At 66.0% G+C, this 23,033-nt stretch overlaps 2 protein-coding genes across 3 annotated transcripts; one reads left to right on the top strand and one right to left on the bottom strand.

Annotated features, from left to right (window-relative positions):
* Positions 1-1,159: 1,159 nt before the first annotated feature.
* On the bottom strand, positions 1,160-4,779 carry GTPBP3 (GTP binding protein 3, mitochondrial). Its single transcript, XM_035569812.2, has 9 exons — positions 4,728-4,779; positions 3,673-3,911; positions 3,261-3,347; positions 2,961-3,163; positions 2,743-2,815; positions 2,505-2,648; positions 2,188-2,353; positions 1,767-2,042; positions 1,160-1,637 (listed from the first exon to the last, which is right to left on the bottom strand). Exons 1-9 carry the CDS (start codon positions 4,763-4,765, stop codon positions 1,406-1,408), a joined length of 1,458 nt encoding a protein of 485 aa, XP_035425705.1. The 5' UTR covers positions 4,766-4,779; the 3' UTR covers positions 1,160-1,405.
* A 2,314-nt stretch (positions 4,780-7,093) lies between these two features.
* On the top strand, positions 7,094-16,485 carry ANO8 (anoctamin 8). 2 transcript variants are annotated; one of them, XM_035569795.1, is made up of 17 exons: positions 7,094-7,222; positions 10,051-10,161; positions 10,346-10,478; positions 10,565-10,703; positions 10,988-11,084; positions 11,421-11,537; positions 11,619-11,746; positions 12,038-12,199; positions 12,418-12,570; positions 12,640-12,766; positions 12,853-12,908; positions 12,996-13,070; positions 13,673-14,353; positions 14,437-14,628; positions 14,704-14,835; positions 14,953-15,063; positions 15,167-16,485. In XM_035569795.1, the coding sequence occupies exons 1-17, from the start codon at positions 7,123-7,125 to the stop codon at positions 15,839-15,841; spliced, it is 3,189 nt and encodes a 1,062-aa protein (XP_035425688.1). In that variant the 5' UTR covers positions 7,094-7,122; the 3' UTR covers positions 15,842-16,485. The 2 variants fall into 2 exon arrangements, with proteins under 2 accessions (XP_035425688.1, XP_035425687.1); XM_035569794.1 differs by having other exon boundaries at positions 15,164-16,485.
* Positions 16,486-23,033: the final 6,548 nt, after the last annotated feature.

The raw sequence follows: 23,033 nt of genomic DNA, 5'->3' as shown, positions 1-23,033 counted from the left end.
CGGAGGAAACGGCAGCCAGGAAGAGCGCGGTCAGGAGGCGGGGGGGCCGTTCCCAGAAGGGGCCGAGCGCTGGCCAAGGCTGCCCCGAAATGATGGGGATGGGACCACAAGGGATGGGGGCGCGAGGGATGGGGACCCCCAGCTTTGGGGGGGGGGGGGGGGGGGGGCTGTGGGTTAAGGCGTCCCTTTGGATGGCCACAATCCTCCCCACCACGAAACCCATCCCCGACGGCACACGGCAAACCCCGAGCTTTCCCCCGTGGGTAAGCCCTTGGATGCCACAGCCGTGAGCCACCAGCACAGGAGCAAAGCCCAGCCAAGCCCCCCCCCCCCCCCAAGCCCTGGTGTCCCTGGGGACCCCGGCGTCCCGGCTTTTGTCACGCAGGGTGGTAGGGCCGGGGCGCAGCAGCGCGTGCAGGACGGGCCGAGCCCGGTGATTAATCGCCGCTGCCACGCTCTGATTTATGGCCGTGCTTCCCTCGCCTTCCTGTTTAAAGAGCCTTTCCTGACACCCGGCCTGCCGGGACGCCCCCTCCCGCGTTGCCCGCACGCCACCAGCACCTTGCCGGTGGCACGTAGCACCCTGCGGGCCACCAGAGGGTCCCTGTCCCTAGCCAGCACCCCTGGGGGTCCCATTTTGGTCGCCCATGCCACACAAAGCCACGCGCCGCAGCCGTCCAGAGGCACGGGGACACCACCGGGTCCCCCTGTCCCCAGGGTGCAGGGACAGGGTGGGATGGGGGTGACAGCGGGGCTCAGCCCCAGCCACCCCGTGTGGCCCAGCTGGGGAGCGCAGGGACCCGCTCGCTGCTAGAGGAGCCGCTGGAGCTCCGCCACAAATAACCCTGAAGCCCCAAACGGGGGTGGGAGAAGGACAAGCACCCCCAGGAACCCCCACTTTTAGGGCCCCCCCCAACCCCACCGAGCCCAAAGCAGCCACGGAGCAGGTGGGGGGAGAGCTGGGGGGCACCCAGGCAACAGACTGGGGCTGTGGGGCCATGCTGGGGGCTGGGACCCCCCCAACCACCGCCCTGGGGAAGGCGTTTGGGGTGTCAGGATGGGTCCCGCATCCCACGGGGCCCCGTGCCGTGCTATGGGAAGGAGATGCCCAAGGGTGAAGCCAAGGTTTTTCCATTCCAGACACTCCAGCTCCTTGTTTATCCTCCTGGCCAGGAAACGTGGCCTTTCCCAGCGCTTTTTTTTTTTTTCCCCCCACAGCTGGGGCTCAGGACATACACCCCCTGCCCCCCCCCCCCAGCCAGGGAAAGCACAGCGTCCTGGCACGGGGCCACCGAGCCCTGCGGGGACCGCGGCGGGGGGCGCAGGGGGAAATATGCCAGAAGCAGCCCAAGGCACCACGGTTTAATACCCGCAAGGAGGGGGGGGGCCACGCCCCGGCGCCCCGTCACTTGCCGACGCAGAAATCCCTGAAGATGATGTCGAGGACGTCCTCGGCGCCCACGTGCCCGGTGATGCGCCCCAGGTGCCGCCGCGCCAGCCGCAGCTGCTCGGCCGCCAGCCCCAGGTCCCGCGCGCGGTGCCGGCCGTAGCGCGCCAGCGCGGCCGCGCAGTCCCCCAGGTGCTGGCTGTGCCGGCTCTGCGTCAGGCTGGGCGAGCCGGCCAGGGGGTCTCCGCACCTAGGGAGGGGGCAAAAAAAACACCCTGGAGCACCCCCCTCCTCAAGCTGCCCATACAGGGATGGGGTAAGCGGTGTCGTGTCCCCCCCCCCCCCCCCCAAAAAAAAAAAAAAACCCCCGTGCGCTTACAGCTGTGCCAACTGCTGCCCCAGCAGCTCCAGCAGGCGGTCGATGCCGTCGCCCGTCTTGCAGGACAGAAGGGTGGCGGGGGGCACTGGGGGTCCCTGGGCGCAGGCGGCACGCAGAGCCCCCGTGTCCCCCCCCAGCAGGTCGGCCTTGTTGAGCACCAGGATGCAGGGGGCGGCGGGGGGCACCAGGGACCCCACGGCAGCCCCCAGCCCCGCCGGCTCGGCGGGCACGGCCGTGGCATCCAGCACGGCCAGCACCAGGTCTGCTCGCTGCAGCCTGCGGGGACGCGGCAGGGCTGGGCACGGGGCCGCATCCTGCCACGTCCCATGTCCCAACCCTGCGGTTAAACCGGGGGGGGGGGGGGGGGGGGGGGGGGGTGCCCCCCAATCCTGCCTGCACCCCCGCCCTGACCCCAGCTCACCGGTCCCGCGCGCGGCTGACGCCCTCTCGCTCGACGGGGTCGGTGGCGTCGCGCAGCCCGGCCGTGTCGCTCAGCACCACGGGGTAACCGGTGACGTTGAGGGACACCTCCACCACGTCCCGCGTGGTGCCCGCCACCGGCGACACGATGGCTGCCGGGCGCTGGCCTGGGGGGGGTGGGAGACGGGGGGCTCAGGGGGGAGGGGTGACGCCAGGGACCTCCTGCCCGTACAGGCATCATCGGGGATGGGGAGGTGGCTGCTGTTATCGGGGGTGGGGGTTAAAATGTCACCAGCAGCCCCCCCGCGCCCCACTCACACAGCAGGTTGAGTAGGCTGCTCTTGCCCACGTTGGGGGGGCCGGCGATGACTGCGCGGACCCCCCCACGGAGCAGCTCCCCCCGGCGCCCATCCTGCAGGTGGGCACCGAGCTCCTGCTCCAGCGCCCGCACGGCTGCGTCCACTGCGGGGACAGAACGGGGACGTGTCAGGGGGGGGGGGGGGGGGGGGAAACACGACAGCGGGGACAGGGTGCCGTGCCCCCCGCCGCCCCTTACCTTGGGACAACACCCCTTCCTCCACGTTGTCATCCTCGCTGAAGTCGATGTAGGCTTCGAGGTGGGCAAGAGCCTGGGGGGCAGCGAGGGGGACGAGGCTCAGCGGGGACGGCCCCCGCATCCCCAACCCGTTCCTGCCACGCGTCGAGGGAGGAGAACCCAGGCACCCGGACCCCCCCCACCCCCCCCCCCCCCCCACCCCAAACACCCCCTTTTACCTGGGTGAGGGTCTCGCTCCAGCGCTGGTAGAGCCTCCCCAGCTCGCCCTCCATCTGCCGCAGCGCCTGGCGCCGCTGCGCCTCCGTCTCGGCGTGGATGAGGTCCCCGAGCCCCTCGGCGGCCGTCAGGTCCAGCTTCCCGCGGTGGAAGGCTCGCCGCGTGAACTCGCCCGGCTCGGCGGGGCGCAGCCCGGGCAGGCGCCCTGCCACGGGGCCACCGGGTGAGCCCCGAGCTGGGTGAACCCTCCGGGAGCACCCCGGGGTGCAGGACCCGAGGGGATTGGGGACGGGGGCTCTCACCCAGCGCCCGCAGCACGCCGCTCACCACCGCCGGCCCGCCGTGCACGTGCAGCTCGGCGCAGTCCTCGCCCGTGAAGCTCTGGGGGCCTGCGGGGTGCGGGGAGCTCAGGGCACGGCTCGGACGGGCGCCCACAGGGATTTGGGGAGGGGGAGCAGGAGGGAGCCCCCCACCCGCAGCCGAGCTTAGGGGCGGGGAGAAGGGGGCAGCGTTGACCCCACACAGCCCTGACGCCACGGTGCCGGGGACACCAAGAGGGGCTGCGCCGCGCCGTGATGGGCACCCAGACACCCCCCACACACACCCCCTTCCAGGCACCGAGACCCCCGCCGGGCACCCAAAACCCCCGCCGGGCACCCAAAAACCCCCGCCGGGCACCCAAAACCAGCCAGGCACCCCTCTACCACCCCCCACCTGGGAACCAGACGACGAGGCCTCGGTCCAAGGGCTCGGCAGTGGCGGGGTCTCGGATGCGCCGCAGGGCCAGGACGCGGGGGGGGGGCAGCTCGGGGCGCCCCGTGAGGCTCCTTAGGGCCCCCCGGCTGCCCGGCCCGCTGGTGCGGATGACGGCGACCCCGCAGCGCCCGTGCCCGGAGGACACGGCGAAGATGGTGTCGCCCCGCGCCGTGCAGCAGAGGCGCCGCTGCGCCCACCTGCAGGGGGGGGACGTAAGTTGGGGGGGGGGGGGGGGGGGGGGATATGTTCCCATGCACACCCCAAAATGGGGCACAGTGGGTGCAGGGATTTGACGCCCCTCCCCATTCACCTTGCCCCACGTATGGGTGTGCCCCTTCCCCTTGCATCCCCCAGGGGTGCGCCCCCTCGGGACACCCGCTGGCCCCTGGGAGCCCCCCCCCCCATCACCACCCCCAGGGGTGCAGCCCCCCCCCCCCCCCCCATGCAGACCCACCTGTATGGACATCCCCTCCCCAAATGCACGCCCCATACCTCAGGACTCCCAGCCCTAAGCGTGCCCCCCTTATGTGCAGACCCCCCCCACGCACCCCCCTTCTCCGTGCAGACCCCCTCCCACGTACCCCCCCCCAAGCAACTCCCCCCGTGTACCTCCTTCCCCGTGCAGCCCCCCCAACCCCTCCTTCCCCATGCAGCCCCCCCGTGCACCCCATCCCCCTGCAGCCCCCCCCTTCCCCATGCACACCCCCCTGCCCAGGCACACCCCCCCCCCCCGTGCACCCCCCCCAAGCCCCCGCTTCCCCATGCCGCCCCCCCGTGCACCCCCCGTGCACCCCCTCCCCTTGCGCCCCTCTTCCCCTGCAGACCCCCCCCTCCCCGTGCACCCCCCTGTGCATCCCCCTCCCCCTGCAGACCCCCCCCCCCCGTGCACCCCCCCTCCCCCTGCAGACCCCCCCCCCGGTGCACCCCTCCTCCCGGTACCCCCCCCTCCGTGCACCCCCTCCCCCATGCACCCCCCCCTCCCCGTGCCCCCCCCGCCCCCAAGGTGCCCCCACCTCCGTCCCGCCGCGCTCAGCGCCCCGCGCAGCGCCATGAGCCCTCGCCCCGCCCCCCAGCGCCCTGCGGCGGCCTCGGCGCGGGAGCCCCGCCGCGCCCGCGAGCGCCACCCGATTGGTTCTTTCAGCTCGGAGGGCGGGCTTTATGCCGAGATGCCGCTTCTGATTGGGCGGCGGCGGGGAATGACGCGGCGCCGCGTGAAGCCGCGCAGGAGCAGAGCGCTTCCGCCCGGCGTGGGGCACAGCGCAGCGCTGCGGTGGCTGCGGGGGTCCCCCCCGGTCCTCCCCCCCCCCCCCCCGGTCCCCAGCGGGCCGGCAGCGCTGCCGGGGCTCAGTCCCGTCCCCCATCCCCCCCCCAGCCCGGGGGTCCCCCTCGTGGTCTCCACCCCCCCCCCCCCCCCCAGAGCTGGGGGCTGCTGGCAGCCTGCTGGGGCCTGGCCGGGGCTGCAGAGGCGGGGGGGAGGGCACGGGAGGGGGGGGGGGGGGGGCCAGGGGATGCAGGAGATGGAGGGGGTGAAGGGGATGCAGGAGGTGAAGGGGATGCAGGGGATGCAGGAGGGACTCAGGATGATGGAGGCAGGGATGCAGGAGGGACGCAGGAGCTTCGGGAGGGGCGCAGGAGGATCAAGGCAGGGGTGCAGGAGGGGTGCAGGAGGATGCAGGGTGATGGAGGGGATGCAGGAGATGCAGGACAGATGCAGGAGGGACACGAGATGCAGGGGATATGCAGGGGATGGAGGGGATGCAGGAGATGCAGAAGGGATTCAGGGTGATGGAGGCAGGGGTGCAGGAGGGATGCGGGTGATGGAGGGGATGCAGGAGATGCAGGACGGATGCAGGAGGGACACGAGATGCAGGAGACATGCAGGGGATGCAGGAGATGGAGGGGATGCAGGAGATGGAGGGGATGCAGGAGGGACACGAGATGCAGGGGACATGCAGGCAATGCAGGAGATGGAGGGGATGCAGGAGGGACACGAGATGCAGGGGATATGCAGGGGATGCAGGAGATGGAGGGGATGCAGGAGATGGAGGGGATGCAGGAGGGACACGAGATGCAGGGGATATGCAGGCGATGCAGGAGATGGAGGGGATGCAGGAGATGGAGGCGATGCAGGAGATGGAGGGGATGCAGGAGATGCAGGAGGGACGCAGGATGATGGAGGCAGGGATGCAGGAGGACACGGGAGGGACGCAGGAGACGCAGGAGGGACGCAGGGGTCCCAGGGATGCTGAAACCCATCAGCACCACCCCCGTGCTTTACAAATCCCGCTGGGCCCATCACAGATCCCTCCGACCCCCTCCCCGCGCTCCGTGGGCCAGGAACGCGGGGCCACGAGCCCAACGGAGGGGACACAGCAGCGAGGAGCGGCTCCAGCTCCGAGGCCGGGGGGGTCTCAAAACGGGACGGGGACGGTGGCCAGGCCTGGCCCGGGCGAGGCGCCAGCTTGTGAGCCCCAACAGCAGCTGCTGGAGGAGGGGACGGTTCCCGGTGGCACCGCGTCACCGCTGGCACCCGGCGCTGGCCCCAAAATAGCCGTGGGTGTTCAGAGCTGGGGGGGCAGGGGGGGGGCAAGACCTGGCCATGGGGGTCCCCAAGCCTTGATGCCCACACTGCCATGGGGACAGCAGGGTGCCTGGTGGGGCTGCACCAGGGCCCCCACCCGGTGACACCCTGGGGGTTTTGGGGGGGTCACTGGGGTTGGTTTGTGGGGTGGGGGGGGCAGGGGAGGGCTCCCAAATGTCAGTGGGACAGCACGGCCCAGGTTGGGTTCCCTGCATGCCTCTCCACCCGAAATAACCGGGCCTGGGCACAGTGCCGGGGGGGCGGGTTAGGGGGGGTGTGGGGGGGCCAGGGATGTGGGGCAGCTGGGGGGCGGGGGGGGGCGAGGGGCTGAGATGTGGGGCAGGCAGGATGGGGGGAGTAAACAGGAGGGGGGGGCGATGTGGGGGTGCAGGGGGCATCGGCGGGGTGGGGGGGGTCAAGCAGGGTGTGGGGGTGCTGGGGACGTGGGGCATCCCGGGGGGGGGGGGGGGGGGGCTGGCAGCAGGGATGCTCCGCACCCTCTCCTCCCCGGGGTGGGGGGTGGGGGTGATGGAGAGGGGGGTGGTGATGGAGAGGGGGGGTGAAGGGGGGGGGGGGGTGAAGGGAGGGGTGAGGGGACTCCTGGGTCCCCCCGGCTCGGCGCTGGGGGGGCCGTCGTCCAAGCAGGCTGATTCCGGGGGGGCCGGGAGCTCTGCGCTCCGCCGCCTTTGTCCCTCCTCCCGGCCGGGCGCGGCGGCGGCGGCGGCGGCTCGGGCGGCTTCGGGAGGCACCGGCCCCGTGCCCGGAGCCGCGGCGGTCCCCATGCACCGGTCCCCGCCGAGCCCCCGCCGCGCCCGGTGCCCCCCACCATGCCCGAGCCGCCGGCGGCAGCTCAGGAGGGCGAACGGCCCCGGAGGGCCCCGGCCGCCGACGAACGACCGGAGCCGGCGGCCCCCGCTGGCGTCCTGGGTAGGTGGCACCGGGGATGGATGGAGCGGGGGGGGGCCACCGGAGGAGGGGGGGGGGGTGGCACGGAACCGGGAGGAGCCGGCCCCCTGGGGTAGGGGGGGGGTGGGGGGCACCGGGCGGCGGGGCCGCTCCCTGCGGCTCAATGCGGCGGGGCCGCTCCGGGGTGGGGGGGGGTGGGGGGGTAGGGCGATGATTTTTGCCCCCCTTTCTCCCATCCCGGGGGGGGGGGGGTCGTGGTGGTCCCAGCACAGCCCCGTGCTGCCCGCACCCCCCCCAGCCTTTCCCCGACCGTTTGGGGTTTGGGATGTATGTGCGCCCCTCCCCCCGCACCGCTCCGTGCGCCCCCGCCCCCCCCCCCCGGGACAGGGTGCGTGCAGGGGGCTGTGTGCCCGAAGATTTATCAATGCCCCCCCCCCCCCCAGGGCAGCTCTGTCACCCCCATGCCATGAGTGTGTCCCCCCCCCCCGGGGGAAGGTCCTTTTGTCCCCCCTTGCCAGGTCTGTGCCCCCCCCCCCCCCGATGGGGTCCACGCAGCCCAAGGGCAGCGGGTGCAGGGCGAGGGCCTTGCCATCGGGTCCCCAACGTGGGGAGGGGGCTGCAGGAGAACGCGTGCCCCCCCCCCCCCCCCCCCAGCAGGTGACAGCACCGAGGACATGGCCAGGCTGGGACACGGGGCGTCACGGGTGGGAGCGTGACCCACTTTGTGCCCCCCCCCCCCCCCCCCCCCCCCCCCCCCCCCGCAGCAGGCAGGTCCGGCCTCCAAATGACGCCCGCCTCTGCCCCGAGCGGCCGCGGGCTCCGCGGGGTGGCCGGGGAAGGATTTTTGGGTCCCCAGAGCCCTGCGGCTCCGGTGACCTTACCCCAAGGTGAGCGGGTGGCCGCGGGGACAAGCGGGGAGAGAGGGACAGCGGCGGTGTCCCCTCGTCCCCCTGTGCTCGGTGGCTCTGCCGGCGTTGGCACCGGTGGCACCAGGAGGGGACGTGGGGCAGGAGGCAGGGACGGCCCCGTGGCCGGAGGGGGGTCAATGCAGTGTGTCCCCCGCCCCCCCCCCCGCCATGGTCAGGGGGACAGGACCTGCGCTCAGGACCCCTCTGCGGCTCCTCCACGTCTCTTCCAGTGACCTTGGGAAGGAAAAGCCCTGCTGCACCCCGAGCAGCTGAGCCCAGCGCTGGGGTCCCCGCGCCCCCAACCCACAGCTCCTCGGGGTCCGTGCCCCGCGCAGGGGGGGGCTCACGCCTTGCTGGGGGCCTCGTGGTGCAAACCGGGGCGCTGTCGTGGCTTCGCACACGTGGGAGCGCGCACACGCGCGTGCTGGGGGGTGCGTGCGGTGCCCCCCTCCCCGGCCACCCGCTCTCCCAGCTAGGATTACGGCTCCCTTGGCGGGGCGTAAATAATTCAGCCGGCCGAGCTCGCCCTGCCGGTGTCCAGCTGGGGCCTCAGCACCCCCAGCCGAGCAGGATGGGTGCTCATCGCCGTCCGTGCCGGAGCAGAGCAGGGGTCCCGCTCGGGCTGGGGGGTCCCCGTGGCTCTGGATGGGGCAGAGTGCCTGGATGGGGCGGAGCTGGGGGACCCCACGGGGACACCCACGTCCCCACCCGAAGCGGCTCCCCCGGCACCATCCCGGCCCTGCAGCTGTGCCGGCACCCACAATGCCGGGCTTGTGCTCGGCCAGGCCCTGCCTCGCCTCCGCGAGGGCGTTCTCCGCGTACGGGGCGGGCGAGCGATGCCCCCGGGGTGCTGGATCAGCCCCGCTCCGGGGGTGTCGGGTGAGCCGTGCCGAGCAGCCTGGCGCCGTCCCGCTCTTTCGCCCACGGTGCCGGCACAGGGCGGCCTTTCAGCGCGGCCCCTGCCCACCCGGAGCCACCGGCAGCGGGGGAGATGAGTTTGTCGGGTCTCAGCCGGCGGTGGGGCCCTGCTCTGAATTGGGATGGGGGCCCGGAGCTGGGGCGCATCCGCAGGGACGGAGCAGGTCCGGCATTTCCTGTTTTTTGGGGCCGGCGTGCCCGGTGCGAGCAGGATTTCCTGTGCCCCGGGACCTTCCCAGCCCTGGGGCAGGCTGGCTGTTGCGACATCCCCTGCGCCCTGGCTCAGCAGGGGGAAACTGAGGCACGGAGGCGGCCGGGTGCTGCTGGCATGCGGGGGGGGGGGACCTGATGGCACCATGGGGGCCTCATCCTGCCCTCCCTGCCGGTTTGGGATGCGCCAGGTGCCCGTCCATCCCGAGAGAGGTGATGGGGGCACCGGGCATGGGGACAGCGAACCCCTGCGGCATGGCTACCCCGGAGCAGGACACGGGCTGTGTCCCTACAAAAGCCCCAGCCAGGGGGTGACAAGGGGACCCTGGGGACCGTCCCCATCCCCGCTCTTCGCAGCGGCACGGGGCCTCCCCAGGTTTCCATGGAGACTGGCTGCTTTTTCGCTCTCCCCATTTTTCCTGCCGTTTTCCATCTTCCGGTGCCGCGGCCCTGCCGGAGCCCGGCCCCGCCGAGGGGCTGCGGGCAGAGGTGAGCACGGGGGGGGGTCCAGGGGGGGGCACCGGGGATCCCGGCCCTGCCAGGCTGCGCCGCCACCTCCTCCCCGGCAGCTGTCGGGGCTTTTTCGGGCACCCGGAGCTGCCGGAGGAGAAACCTGAGCCGGAGCCGGCGTCACCTCGCTGCGACCCGCTGGCACGGCCACCGCTGGGGACACACTGGGGTCCCTGTCCCTTCGTGCATGCCAGCAGCTGAATCATTGTTGATTCGGGGTCCGGCTCCCAGTGCGGGGCTGCGGGTCGGGGGGGGAGGCCTGGGGGTGCCCGCGGCCGCTCACCCGCTCCGTTCCTCCGGCAGACAAGCTTTTTGGGAAGCGGCTGCTCCAAGCCGGGCGCTACATCATGTCCCACAAAGCCTGGATGAAGACGGTGCCCACGGAGAACTGCGATGTGCTGATGACCTTCCCGGGTAGGGAGATGCGAGGGTTTGGCTTGGGTCTGGGGGGTGAGGAGGGGTCCGATGGCACCTGGACCACAGCCCGGAGCTCCTCGCAGCCCCGTACCCGAGGTGGGGACACGGGGAGGGATGGGGATGGTGCTGGAGAACACGGGCACAGGGACAGGCTGGTGCGACCGGCACCGTGCACCCCCAGACACCACGGACGACCACACGCTGCTCTGGCTGCTGAACCACATCCGCCTCGGCATCCCCGAGCTCATCGTGCAGGTCCGGCACCACAAGCACACCCGCGTCTACGCCTTCTTCGTCACCGCCACCTACGAGAGGTAGGCTCCCGGCCACCTCCCCAGCCCCGGCCGCGTCCCCCCTGTGCCCTCAGCCACGTCCCCAGCCGTGTCCCCGCTCCCTGCAGCCTGCTGCGTGGGGCCGATGAGATCGGGCTGCGGAAGCCGGTGAAAGCTGAGTTCGGCGGGGGCATGCGGAGCTTCTCCTGCGAGGAGGATTACATCTACGAGAACATCGAGAACGAGCTTTACTTCTTCACCTCTCAGGTGGGACACGGAGGGGCGAGGGACGGGGCAGGGACGCGGGGACATGGGGCAGGGACACATGGATGTGGGGCAGGGACACAAGTCATCTCCTCCTCCCCAGGTGGAAAAGGGGATTGGAGACCCTCTGGCCCAGCTGGGGACCAGACTAAACACCCCGAAGCTGGGGACAAGAGAGGTTCAGAGGGGACAGGAGAGGGCAGGGGCTGGGGAGGGGATGTGCAGGGAGACACGGGTGTCACAGGAGGGGCGCTGGGGGCCGGGCTCACCCCGCTGCGGTGCCGCAGGAACGGCAAAACATCATCAGGTACTGGCTGGAGAACCTGCGCGCCAAGCAGGGCGAGGCGCTGCACAACATCCACTTCCTCGAGGGGCAGCCCATCAGTGAGTATGGCACGGCACGGCACGGCACGGACCCCCCCACCCCCCCCAAGCCACCTCCCCACATCCCAGCTGTACCACATCTGACCCCCAGAGGGTCCCCAGGGACAGGGTGACAAACAAGGGGACAGCGGGCACGCGGTGCACACCCCGTGCCATGACCAGGGTTGGGCACGGAGCCCCGCTGTGGCACCGTCACCCCAAGCCCATCCTTCCCGTTATCCCTGCCCCAAAGCCCGCTGTGCCGGGCCTGGCTGGGGACACACACTGGGGACCTTGGCGGGGGGGGGGGGGGGACAGCGGCGTCCCCACGCCTCACCTCCTGCCCCCGCGGCGCAGTCCCGGAGCTGGCGGCCCGCGGCGTCATCCAGCAGGTCTTCCCGCTGCACGAGCAGAGGATCCTCAAGCGGCTCATGAAGTCCTGGGTGCAGGCGATCTGCGAGGCTCAGCCGCTCGGTGAGGCACCGGCAGGGGGTCCTGGGGCTGGGGAGGGGGGGGTCCCGGCCCCGCTCACACCCCCCCCCCCGACCCCTGCAGATGAGATCTGCGACTACTTCGGCGTGAAGATCGCCATGTACTTCGCCTGGCTCGGCTTCTACACCTCGGCCATGGTGTACCCCGCCGTCTTCGGCTCCATCCTCTACACCTTCACCGAGAGCGACCAGGTGCGAGGGGCTGGGAAATGGGGCAAATCCCAGCTTTTTGGGGGCTGGAAGGGGACATTTCCTTCCCCTCCCCTCTCCAGCCTTTCCCTTTGATGCTTTAATGCCCTAATTGCTGCGGAGCTGGGAGGCTCCTAATCCCATCAGCTGCTTAACCACATCCCAAGCCCTCAGAGCAGCGGGGTCGGGGCCAGGCGGCTCCCCGGGACCACCGGATGGGGTGGGGGCTGAGCGGGGGGCAGTAGGGACAGGAGGGGACCGACCCCGGTGCGGTGGGTGCCCTCCGCCCCGCAGACCAGCCAGGACATCTGCTGCGTGGTCTTCGCCATCTTCAACGTCATCTGGGCCACGCTCTTCCTGGAGGAGTGGAAGCGCCGCGGGGCTGAGTTCGCCTACAAGTGGGGGACACTGGACACCCCCGCCGAGTCCATCGAAGAGCCCCGGCCCCAGTTCAGGGTGAGCACTGGGGAGGGAGGGGGGGGGTCCTTGTGGGGTGTCCCCGTGGAGCTGAGCACCGTCCCTCCGGGTCCTGTGTGTGCGGGGAGGCTCAAGGCACCGGGGCTTGGTGCGGAGAATTGGCACCGTTGTGACATCCGTGGTTGTTCCTGGGGGTCCGGGCTGAGTCCCCCGCAGCCAGCACTGGGATCACATGTGGCCGTCCCCCCCAAAATTAGGGCATTAAGAGAATCAGCCCCGTGACCAGCGCGGAGGAGTTTTACTACCCGCCGTGGAAGCGCCTGCTCTTCCAGTGCCTGGTCAGCCTGCCCGTCTGCCTCGCCTGCCTCTCCTTCGTCTTCCTCGTCATGCTGGGCTGCTTCCAGCTCCAGGTGGGTCCCAGCCCGGGTCCCAGCAGCCGGGGGGCTTCCACCACCCCCCCACTGACCCCGTCCCCATAGGAGTTCGTGCTGAGCATCAAGGAGCTGCCCCGCATCATCCGCTTCCTGCCCAAAATCATCCTGGCCGTCATCGTCACGACCTGCGACGAGGTTTACAAGAAGATCGCCTACTGGCTGAACGACATGGGTGCGTGGGGGCCGGGGGGAAAGGGGGGGCGTCGGGGCTGGGCGTGGGGACCCCCCCCCCCTGAACTCACCCTCTGGGCTTCGCAGAGAACTACCGCCTGCAGAGTGCCTACGAGAAACACCTCATCATCAAAATCGTCCTGGTAAGGGGGCGGCCCCGGGGGGGGGGGGGGGGGACGCGAGGGTCCCGGCGGCTGCCCCGCGCTCACCCTGCCCTCTCTCTCCCGCAGTTTCAGTTTGTAAATTCATACCTAAGTCTTTTCTACATCGGTTTCTACCTCAAAGACATGGAGCGGCTCAAGGAGGTAAGGGGCAGCGCCTGGGGGTGGCGGGGCCAGCGAGGACCCCCCCAACTCCCCCAGATGGACAGACGGACGTCCTCGAGCCAGCGGCACCCGCACCCGGCCTCCCCGCGCCCCGCTGTCCCCGCATGCCGCGTTACCGCTCACGGTCTCTCTCTGTCTGTCTGTCTGTCCGTCCTTCTGTCCCTTCCACAGCTCCTGCTCATCTTCTCTCTCTCCCAAAGCCTCATGCGTCAGCTCAAAGAGGCTCTCCTCCCCTTCATCTTCCTCCACCTCCACCTCTCCCTCATCTTCTTTAAGGGCCTCCTGGGCTTTTGCTGGAGACTGGGAGTATCCAAAGTAGGAGCGGGGAGGGCGGGGGCCGTGCATGCCACCCCTGACCCCCCCGCGCACCCCAACCCCCGGGGTTCCCGTCCCCACCGCGGTGGCACGCACGAGGCCGGCGAGCTCGGTGCCGCTGGGGGGACACCACGTTGGGTGCCCCCCTCCAGCAGCGCGGCCACGGGGAGGAGCGGGGACCCCGTGGCGATGGGGGCGCGGGAGGGGGGACACCCGGGAACTGGCCCCCCCCCGGGTGACAGCGGGTTCCCGGTGTCCCCACGCAGATGCTGGCCACGCTGCTCATCACCCGCCAGTTCCTGCAGAACGTCAAGGAGGTGTCGCAGCCCCACCTGTACCGCCGGCTGCGCCGGGGGGACCTCAGCCTCCGCAGCCTCCGCGAGGTCGCGCACGCCGTCCTCCGCCTGCTCGCCCGTCCCCGCGGCCCCCCAGCTGCCGGGGCCACCCCCGAGGGGCCGCGGGGCGAGAAGAAGTGTCTGAACGGGGGCTGCGGGGTGCCGGAGGAGGAGGAGGAGGAGGAAGAGCGGCGCGAGTCGGATTCGGAGGACGAGAGCGCCCTGGACTGCGGGCTGAAGCTGAAGAAGGTGAGCTTCATCGAGAAGGCGGAGCGGCGCGGCACGGAGCCCGGCGGCCCCGAGGATGAGAGCTTCCTGGAGGAGGGCAGCCCCACCATGGTGGAGAAGGGCATGGACCCCGCCTCCGTCTTCGAGCTGGGCGAGGATGAGGATGACGCCGAAGGCGCCCCGGGAAGTCCGGTCAAGGCAGCGGAGCCGGCCGCCGTCCTGCGGGGCAGCCGGAGGAGGCGGGCGGCCGAGAGTCGGGAGGAGGAGGAGGGTGAGGAGGAAGGGCGCAAGCGGAACCGGGCCTCCTGGATCGACCCGCCCGAGGAGGATTACTCCACGCAGCTGACGCAGGCGGAGGTGGAGAGCTGCATGAAGAAGTACGAGGTGAGCTCCAGCAGGGCATGGGGCACCCTCCCCAGGCCCCACTGCAATGCATTCCTCCTCCTCCTCCTCCTCTTCCTCCCCAGGACACCTTCCAGGACTACCAGGAGATGTTCATCCAGTTCGGCTACGTGGTGCTCTTCTCCTCCGCCTTCCCGCTGGCCGCCATGTGCGCCCTGGTGAACAACATCATCGAGATCCGCAGCGATGCCTTCAAGCTGTGCACGGGGCTGCAGCGCCCCTTCGGCCAGCGGGTCGAGAGCATCGGGCAGTGGCAGGTGGGATGGGGGCCGTGGGGGGGGCCGGGCTGGCCGCAGGCTTCCAGCTCATCCCCGGTGCCGTCCCTCATGCAGAAGGTGATGGAGGCCATGGGCGTCCTGGCCATCGTGGTCAACTGCTACCTGATCGCCCAGTGCGGGCAGCTCCAGCGCCTCTTCCCCTGGCTCAGCCCCGAGGGAGCCATCATCTCCGTGGTGGTGCTGGAGGTACGGCGCTCCGTTTGTTATTGTAGGGTCACCCGGTGCGCTGCCCTCTCCGGTCCCCGTTTCTTGTGGGGTACATTTGGGGAGGGGATGCTCAGCGTGTCCCCCGTGCCCCCGCAGCACTTCGCCCTGCTGCTGAAGTACGTGATCCAAGTGGCCATCCCCGACATCCCCGCCTGGGTGGCTGAGGAGATGGCGAAGCTGGAGTACCAACGCCGCGAGGCCTTCAAGGTAGGCGATGCCGGAGGGGGGCAATGCGCCCCTCGGGGCCGAGCACGGAGCAGGGACGTCCCCGAGGCGTCCCCGTGCCCGACGCGCTCCCCGTTGGCAGAAGCACGAGCGCCAGGCACAGCACCACTTCCAGCAGCAGCAGCGGCGCAAGCGGGAGGAGGAGGAGCGGCAGCGGCACGCCGAGTACCAGGCCCGCAAGGAGCGCGAGTCCAGCCGCGACGAGGCCAAGCCCGAGGCCGCCGGGCAGGACCCGGCCCACGAGAAGAGCCAGGGCAAGGGCAAGGGCTCCGGGGGCACCTCGCATGGCTCCGACAAGCCCAAGCGCCCCAGCTCGCTGCTGGCCACCAACAACGTCATGAAGCTGAAGCAGATCATCCCTTTGCAGGGCAAGTTCCTCTCCGGGGGGGCCGGGGCTGGCAGCACGGCCGCCGCCAGGTCCCCCCAGTCCCCCACCGGCAGCGATAACAAACTCCCCGGCTTCCTCAGCTTCAAGTTCCTGAAATCCCCCGAGACTAAGAGGGACGCGGGGACCGAGAAGGTCCAGTCGCCCACCAAGCCATTCAACCCCGGCAAGCTCTTCAACTTCGGCAAGTCCGAAGGGGCCAGCGGCAATGGGGCCACGGCCACCGCCTCCCCCCAGCCCCGGCCCGGCCCCTCCACGGATGGGGGCGAGCGGCCGGGCCCCAGCAAGTCCCACCTCAACGGGGTGCCGGAGGACGGGGGCCGCGAGGAGCCGGAGCTGCGGACGGAGGAGGAGAGCGGGGGCTATAAACTCTAACCCGACGTTTCGGGAGCGAGCACGGGCGTGCTGGCCCCGCGCCCTGCACCGTCCCCCTCCGTCGCATCCCCTCGCGCCCCTCCAGCCCCCCTGCTGGGACCCGCAGCTCCGGTGGGGTCCGGCCTCATCCTGCGGCACGGACGCCCGAGCAAGACACCGTCGGTGTGAGCAGCAGCAGGGCCCGGCTGTGTCCACGGATGGAGCATCCCCTCCCGTACCTCCGGCAAATTGGGGACAGGCAGGTGAAATCCTGGTCCTGCTCCACGGCTCCGCAGAGGCCACGGTCACCCAAGGGACGCAGGGGAATTCGGCGTCCCCAGACCTACCAGGAGCATCCCGCAGAGCCCCCATGGGCGAAGGCAGCCGGGCTCGGCACCACGTCTCCGACCGCAGAGGAACGAGACGGCGCGAGGAGCCCGATTCACCCGTGCCTATCGCCACCGCCGCGTCCTGCTGCACCAGCCGTAGCCCCGGGGCCGCCGGCACCATCCCGCAGCCTCGGCACGGGTCCGGTCCTGCCAGCACGGGGACGTTCCCCGGCCCCAGCACCGGCCGGGAGGGAGGGGGGTGAGCGGCGAGCGCCGGCCACTCGGATTCCCATGCATGGGCAGCATTTCTTGCACTAAAAACAAAACAAAACCCAAGGCAAGCGGCTCGCTCCCATTCTTCGTGCGACGGCCAGAGGCGGCAGAGGCGAGAGCTCGGAGCAGCCCGGCCGGGCCCCAGCGACTGCGACGGTCCCCTTCCCTCTCCGCTTTCTTATTTCCTGGAATTAACTCGCAACAGGGCGCTCGCGCACACGGACGTCACGGTGGAGCCCGGGAGAAGGATGGGGCGGGGGGTGGGGGGCACGCAATGATTTGGGGGGGGGGGGGAGCAGCTTCGCTTCTGCCAGGGCGAAGGTTTTGCCACCGCTGGGTCTAGGCTTAGTGCTTTGGGAGCCGCTGTCCTCACGGGGAGGAGGCTGCCCACAGCTCTGCTCGGCGCTGCTTCGCTTTACGGGGTGGAGGGGGCCGGGGTAAGGCCGGTGCTCGCTGTCCCCTCGCCCCCCCAGCTCCGCTCGCTGCCCCCGCCGAGCCCCCAACCATTTCCAAAGCAGGCAGGGGGAAGGAGGGCTCCGGCCACCCGGGGCGGCCGCCCCATCACTGTGCCTGGCCCAAGGCCTGGGCTGTAGAAAACATCAGGTTGTTTTTCCCACCCCGCCTCTCCCCAAAACGTGTGGTTTTTTGTTCCCCTTTTGTCTTTGAACCAAGCCATTTTATACAGCAATAAGGCCAGGGGAGCACAAAGGCTCTGTTGCTCCACTCACCTGCGCTGCAGGGGCCCAGGCGATGGTCCAGGGCAGATGGGGGGCTCCTTGCACCGAGCTTTGGGGTCCCTGGGGGACACGGTGGGGCAGAGCAGCCCCCTCGCCCTCCCACGGGGCCGGGTACCACGCTCAGTGCCTGCCAGGCATGAAGAGCAGAGGATTTCTGGGGCGAGAAGAGGGAAAAGGGAGCACTGGGCTCCACGGCGCTGAGAAACTGGGGCAAACGGGCCCCGGAAAGGACAGGAGGAGCAGCACGGCTGCGCCCCGGAGCTGCTGCTGGAAAGGGAGCGGGAGCGGCAGTGCCTTGAGCGAGGGGAGCCCGGAGTGGGGGGAACCGTAACCCCAACACCCTCCTGGGCTCGGCTCCCTGCTGCAGAGCCCAAAGTCCTGCTGGGGACCGCAGCAAAGCTCGCCCTGGCTCAGCTGCTCTGCCCGCGCACCCCACCGCCGTCCCCTCCGCATCGGGGCCGTGCGGAGCCCCCTCCCGTTCCCCGCTCACCGTTTCGGTTCTCGGCTTCTCCCCGGGTTTGGCTCACCAGCTCTCATCTCGGTTCTTGGTTAAAACGCGCTGGTCCTAAAGGGAGTTCTGTTTGCGTCCCGTTTCCCTCCTGGGGTAACAGCCCTGGCACGAGCTGTCCCCGCACCACTTACCAGGGGACAGGGCAGGGGCCCGCTGCTGCCGGGCCCCCGCAGTCCTGGGCATTTTTAAACATTTCTCTACACAAAATATTTCTACAAGCGGCCGCCTGTCTGGTATCTCACTCTTCCGGGCAGTTACTGTACAAAGGAGGGAATTGTTTCCTTTTTTTTTTTTTTCTTTTTCCCCTTTTCTCCCCTGCTGTGCTCTCTTTCTTTGGAAACTAAAAGAAATGAAGGGGGTTATTTATTTCTTTTTAATTTATTTTGTCATATTTTTGTAAAACCTGCAGAAATGCAATAAAAATATATTTCAACAAGCCTGAGGCGTGCGCTGCGTTATTGCCCCAAGTGGCTTTCATAATGCGTGTGCTCAGGGAGCGAACCTCAGCGCTCCTGACCCTGGGGAGGGCAGAAGGGGACACTTTAGGGCCACCGTCACCACTCAGTCCCCCCAGGCAGGGAGAGGCTTTGAGACAGGGACACGAGGACGAGCCCCGCCGGCACGGGTGGGTTCACAGCACGCGCCGGCAGCAGCGCCCGCAGCCACGTCGCAGCTCTGCCGCGTGCTGTCAGTAGCAGGAAAGGGTAGAGGAAGAATGAAGAGTTATAGTCCTCTAAATTCTGCAAATTTATTGTACACAGTATCAAACATGGAATAGTTTAAAAATAAATGCAAAATTCCAATGGCCATGACATTTGACTAACAGTGTATTTACAGTCACTCCACGACGGCAGCCCTTCTGCCAACGTGCAGCCGTCAGAAAAACCCGCGTTCTCCCGGCCCCACAAGACAGGATTTTTTGCAAAAAGAGGGAAACCGAACTTGCGGAGACAGGTGGGAAGTAACACACACTCACGAGCTCGACGCTGCGCTGCGAAAACCAGCCTGGGATGGCATGTGCTGAACGGAGCGAGGAGTTAAAGCAGGCACGGATGACAGAAAGCTGAGAGCCGCTCTAAGACGCTCGGTCGTGATGCGCGACTGGCCAAGGCCGGGTGGTTTAACTAAAAATACCCGGCGAAGCCTGCTAATGGCACGCTGCGCGCTGATTAATGAGAAACGAATGCATCTGGAAGGCAGCACAAGCGCGGCACAGACAAGGCAGTGACTCAGCTCGGACCATCCATTCAGACTTCTTACGGTAACTCATCGGTCCTCTCGTGTCCCTGTACCCCAGAGCCGTGGCTAAGGAACAAACTAAACGGCCGGTCCTGCCCGCAGCCACGCCAGCTCCCCCAGCCCTACCCACACTCAGGCATCCGCGCTGCTTATCAAAGCAGGGAAGAGTGTTTGACCTGTTCGGGTGTCAGCACGGCGTGCGTCTGCACAGAAAGCACCGCGTGTGTGTCTAACAGAGGCAATTCACCGAGGAGCTGACTGGGACAAGTCGTCCCGGTGATGGTTGTGGAGCTGGGAGCAACGAGAAGCGTCGCTGCTGGCTCCCTAGCCGAACGAAGCTCGCTTTGGTCAGGAACAGGAGGGAACTGAAAGTAGAGTTGTAGCAAGGAGAGGACAAATGGCTGTCCTCGTGGCGCACGAGGCAGCTTTAAGGCAGCTTCGCTTTCCTAGAGGGCTGGCGAGCTGAGGACCGGGGCCGCCCCTCGCCTCCGAGGGCTGGCGGAGGAGTTGGGTGGTGGAAGGGGCAAGAACGCAGCCCGTGAGCTGGGGAAAGCCCTGCCTGCACCTTGCAGCGTGCGGGGTGGCAAACACCAGCCCACCTCACGTCACCCGATCCTTCTGGCCAGCCGTCTCCCGCACGAGGAAAATCTCCGTTCGGAACAGGGTCGAGGTTTCACAGTGCTGCCCTTCCATCCTGCCAGCCGAATGCCTACTTCTGGGTTTACATCGGTAAAACCTGGCACTCCACTGCAAAACGTTAAAGCCACCCAGCTCCTCAGAAGGCATTGAGACTTCTAATCAGACTTCTTAAATGTATTCCTGGAGCAAGCTAATTCTAAAAGCACACCCAAGGGGAGTCTCAGTTTGTCACATCTGGGGACATACTAGGAAAGTTTCGCCTTTAAAAACAGTCCCAGCGTTAGAAAATTTCAAAGCTGGCGTTTCGTTTCCTTGTTTCAGCCACAAAAACGTTCCTCCCTGCAGACCACGTTCAGCCTTTTCAATATCCAGAAGTTAACTTTTTTCCAGTAATTGAAAAAGGAAAGGTTCCAGAAGTCCTCTCTCCTCCCTGACATTAAACTCAGGAGATGACACACGTTTCACATAAAAGACAGCTCAGCACGCATCTCAGGACGGGCGCGGCGGGCCGGTGCTGTGACAGCACGCCATTTAGCGCGGGCTGGATGCGACCACTAGACCCAGCTGTCAGCCTGCGCAGCCAGCCCACCTGGCCAGCCTGCTGGCTCAGCCCGTCGGGTGATTGCTGGCACCAAACCTCCCGGATCAGCTGTCAGATGAGACCCCGGGGCCGCACGCTCGCCGTCAGACCACGGACGTTTGTGAGGCAGCAGAAGAGAAACCCGAAAGCGCAGTCAGCACAGCATGAAGGTCAGCCTGTGCTTCACCAAGCCCATGATGCAATACCCCTCCTGGGCACCGCGACCAGCACAGCCTCTGCATTGCTCCCAAAAATACCCTGAGCTGCTCCCAGGTAGATTCAACCCTCTCTTCTTTAAAGAAAAGGATTTCCCACTCTTTGTTAGACAGCAAAAAAATGTAAGATAAAACCTGACATGGAGAGACATCAACTGGAAGGCCCTCTGGTCACGGTCAGCGTATCGCACAATTCCCCTGCTGCCAGGCTGACGTCATTAATGCAGGAAAAGTGGTTTTCCTATATGCAGGTCTTTCTGAAAAACCTTTACAATAGAAAAAACGAAGCTAGGGGTAAATAAATAAGCCAGGAAACAGTTAGGTGGTAATAGAGCCGATAGCCGCAGTGTTTAAGAATAAACTAAAAAAAATTCCAAGACTCTTGCTTAGTCTTTACCATTAAGGCCAGTGACAAAGAGCTCACCAAAAAATAAAGCTTTGAAGTTACACCTGTTCTATCTACCTAGTGCAGAGTGAAAAATGTTGAGATTAATGTCCATCACGTTCAAAAGTCGTCTCAGAGGAAGCAGTCCGAACACCCACGACCAACTGCTGCATAAGGCACACGCTGGAGGGAAGGAAACCCATTTTCCAGTCGATCCTACTCCAAAGCACACCGCACAGCCTTCCCCGCACGGGGCCACGCTCTGCAGCAGGGGCCCTCAGTAAAACCCCGAGCAACTGCCTGCACGTGGAGCTCACCAGCCAACAGCTTGGCACGTTTACCCCGTTCTCACCAGGATTACGATGGCAGAAAAGAGCGCCCGGGTTACGTGCGTCCTTGGGATTCGTCACCGGGCTCAGCAGCCAGCTCTGAACATTTGGGACAGAAATCCCAGGCTTTAAGACCAGCACACCTGCTGCTGCTTCGTGTCTTTCCTAGGCTAAGAAAAGAAGTATTATTACCTTTTTTTTTTTAAATCAGATCTAACTTATCTAAATGACTCTAAAAGCCTGTTCCCTTACTGTGAAACACATCCTGTCCACCTTAAATACTCCTCTGGTAAAGAGTTTAAACACTTTGCAGCCCAGGTGCAGCTCAGCAGCCTCAGGCAGACGGGAGCTGAGCGGCTCCTTCCTGCCCTCCCAGCCTGGATTTCCACCCCGCTGCTGCTCACCGGTCTTCGCAGCTCAACGCGGTTTCAGGGCTTGTCAAAAACCTCTGCACGTGCTTGCCAACTCCGTAAGCTTCGTAACGGTCCTTCACTTGCCAGTTTGGTACAAAACCAAACCTTCCAGCCACAGGTTCTGCTGCAATTTTGCAGTTCCCTGGGTTTACTACAGTCACCTCCAGGCTCCTGCTCAAAGCGCGGGCGATACCGAACGCGCAGCGGGTTGCTCAGGGCCTCGTCCATTAGGGCCTTGAAAAACTTCCAAGGACAGAGAGGAAGCAGCCTGAAAGCCGGCCGTGCCAACGTTGCCTAACCGACCATCCTCAGACAAAACAAAGTGATCCGGCAAATGTCAGGGATCAGCCATAAATGCAAACAACAAACACTTTGCTGCTCCGATGCAGTTCCCTGTGAATTCACAGCTGGACAGAACATGTTAAGATCTAGCCTTCTTTCCAACATTCCCCCCCTCCTCCAACTCTTATGTGTGAGGAGTACGTTGGTTGTTTTTATGACTATTTCTCCCCTAAAAAAATATATATATATATATATGATACCAAGAATTAACCTAGACAAAACGTTAGTTTCCCTGCACATCAGTCACTAGTATATTTTTATGTTAGAAAAAGGCAGTGCCTAACTTTTTAATATGCTAAACTTACCCAACAGACATCTCAACTGCTCGAGTGCTGTTCGGTACAGGAGCGCCCTGCCTGGCAGGACAGACGCCTACGAACAGGACAGTCCGCTCAAGAGGCTGCTCCCGGACGGACTCATCGTCCCCTGGTAGAAAGAAACGTGCTTCTGCTGCTTTGACTACTGAGCAAAGATTCCCTATTCAACTAAAAAAAAAAAAAATAATCCTGATCTCTGACAAATATCTCAAGTTCTCATTAAAAAACCCAAACCTTTAGTGTACATCGGTAACAGAAACAATACAAATACCACTACGCAGAGGTGTACAAAAGAACCCCTGAGGGTCACTAAATTTCAGTCACTTTGTAACAAGAGAGTCTGAAGTGCGAAGAGCTAGGCATTATACAAACAGTGTGGTCAGCAAGAAATCCAGGGTTTGGGTTTTTTCTTATTTTTGTTGTTTTCAATGCACTAAGGCACCAGGAAGTCACGGTTAGGCAAATAAGATCTTCCATGCAACACTCAAACCTGGTACACTTACCATGTATTAAACAGATAGGATCAAAGTGCAATAGCTTGAGGACAGCACTCTTGAGCCAGGAGCAGCAGGAAAAGTGGATTGGAGAAGGAAGGAAAGGAGGGAGCTCTCGCTGCAGATCAGATGGGATGTAGAAAGACCCACTGGGGGTATTAGAAATCCATACTGCTTGTGCTCAACCATGAATGCAAAAAAACAAACAAACAAACAAAAAAAAGACAAGTTTGATACTTAAGGTCACATCTCTTTGAAGATTAGTTTCTCCATCACTTCAGAACTACTTAAAAAAAGGCAACCTTCTTTTACCTCCTAAAAATATCTGAAACGTTTCAAAGGCTCCCATAACCAACAAGGTAATTTTTAACGACACGGAGGGAACAAAGACGGGGGTTTACGACAGGAAG

The sequence above is a fragment of the Cygnus atratus genome, chromosome 26, assembly GCF_013377495.2.
Source record: "Cygnus atratus isolate AKBS03 ecotype Queensland, Australia chromosome 26, CAtr_DNAZoo_HiC_assembly, whole genome shotgun sequence".
Classification (NCBI taxonomy): domain Eukaryota; kingdom Metazoa; phylum Chordata; class Aves; order Anseriformes; family Anatidae; genus Cygnus; species Cygnus atratus.
The sequence above is the reverse complement of the archived record's forward strand: the minus strand, read 5'-3'. Positions and strand labels throughout refer to the sequence as shown.

What these genes read in the sequence shown, in the direction of transcription:
- GTPBP3 (XM_035569812.2), bottom strand. Translation starts at nt 4,765, where the DNA reads ATGGCGCTGCGCGGGGCGCTGAGCGCGGCGGGACGGAG. An exon ending in GGAAGGGGTGTTGTCCCAAG is followed by an intron (nt 2,649 to 2,742) that starts GTAAGGGGCGGC and finishes CTGTCCCCGCAG; the next exon opens with TGGACGCAGCCGTGCGGGCG. An exon ending in GTCAGCCGCGCGCGGGACCG is followed by an intron (nt 2,043 to 2,187) that starts GTGAGCTGGGGT and finishes GCGTCCCCGCAG; the next exon opens with GCTGCAGCGAGCAGACCTGG.
- ANO8 (XM_035569794.1), top strand. Translation starts at nt 7,123, where the DNA reads ATGCCCGAGCCGCCGGCGGCAGCTCAGGAGGGCGAACGGCCCCGGAGG. An exon ending in CTGCGAGGCTCAGCCGCTCG is followed by an intron (nt 11,538 to 11,618) that starts GTGAGGCACCGG and finishes CGACCCCTGCAG; the next exon opens with ATGAGATCTGCGACTACTTC. An exon ending in CTACTGGCTGAACGACATGG is followed by an intron (nt 12,767 to 12,852) that starts GTGCGTGGGGGC and finishes TGGGCTTCGCAG; the next exon opens with AGAACTACCGCCTGCAGAGT.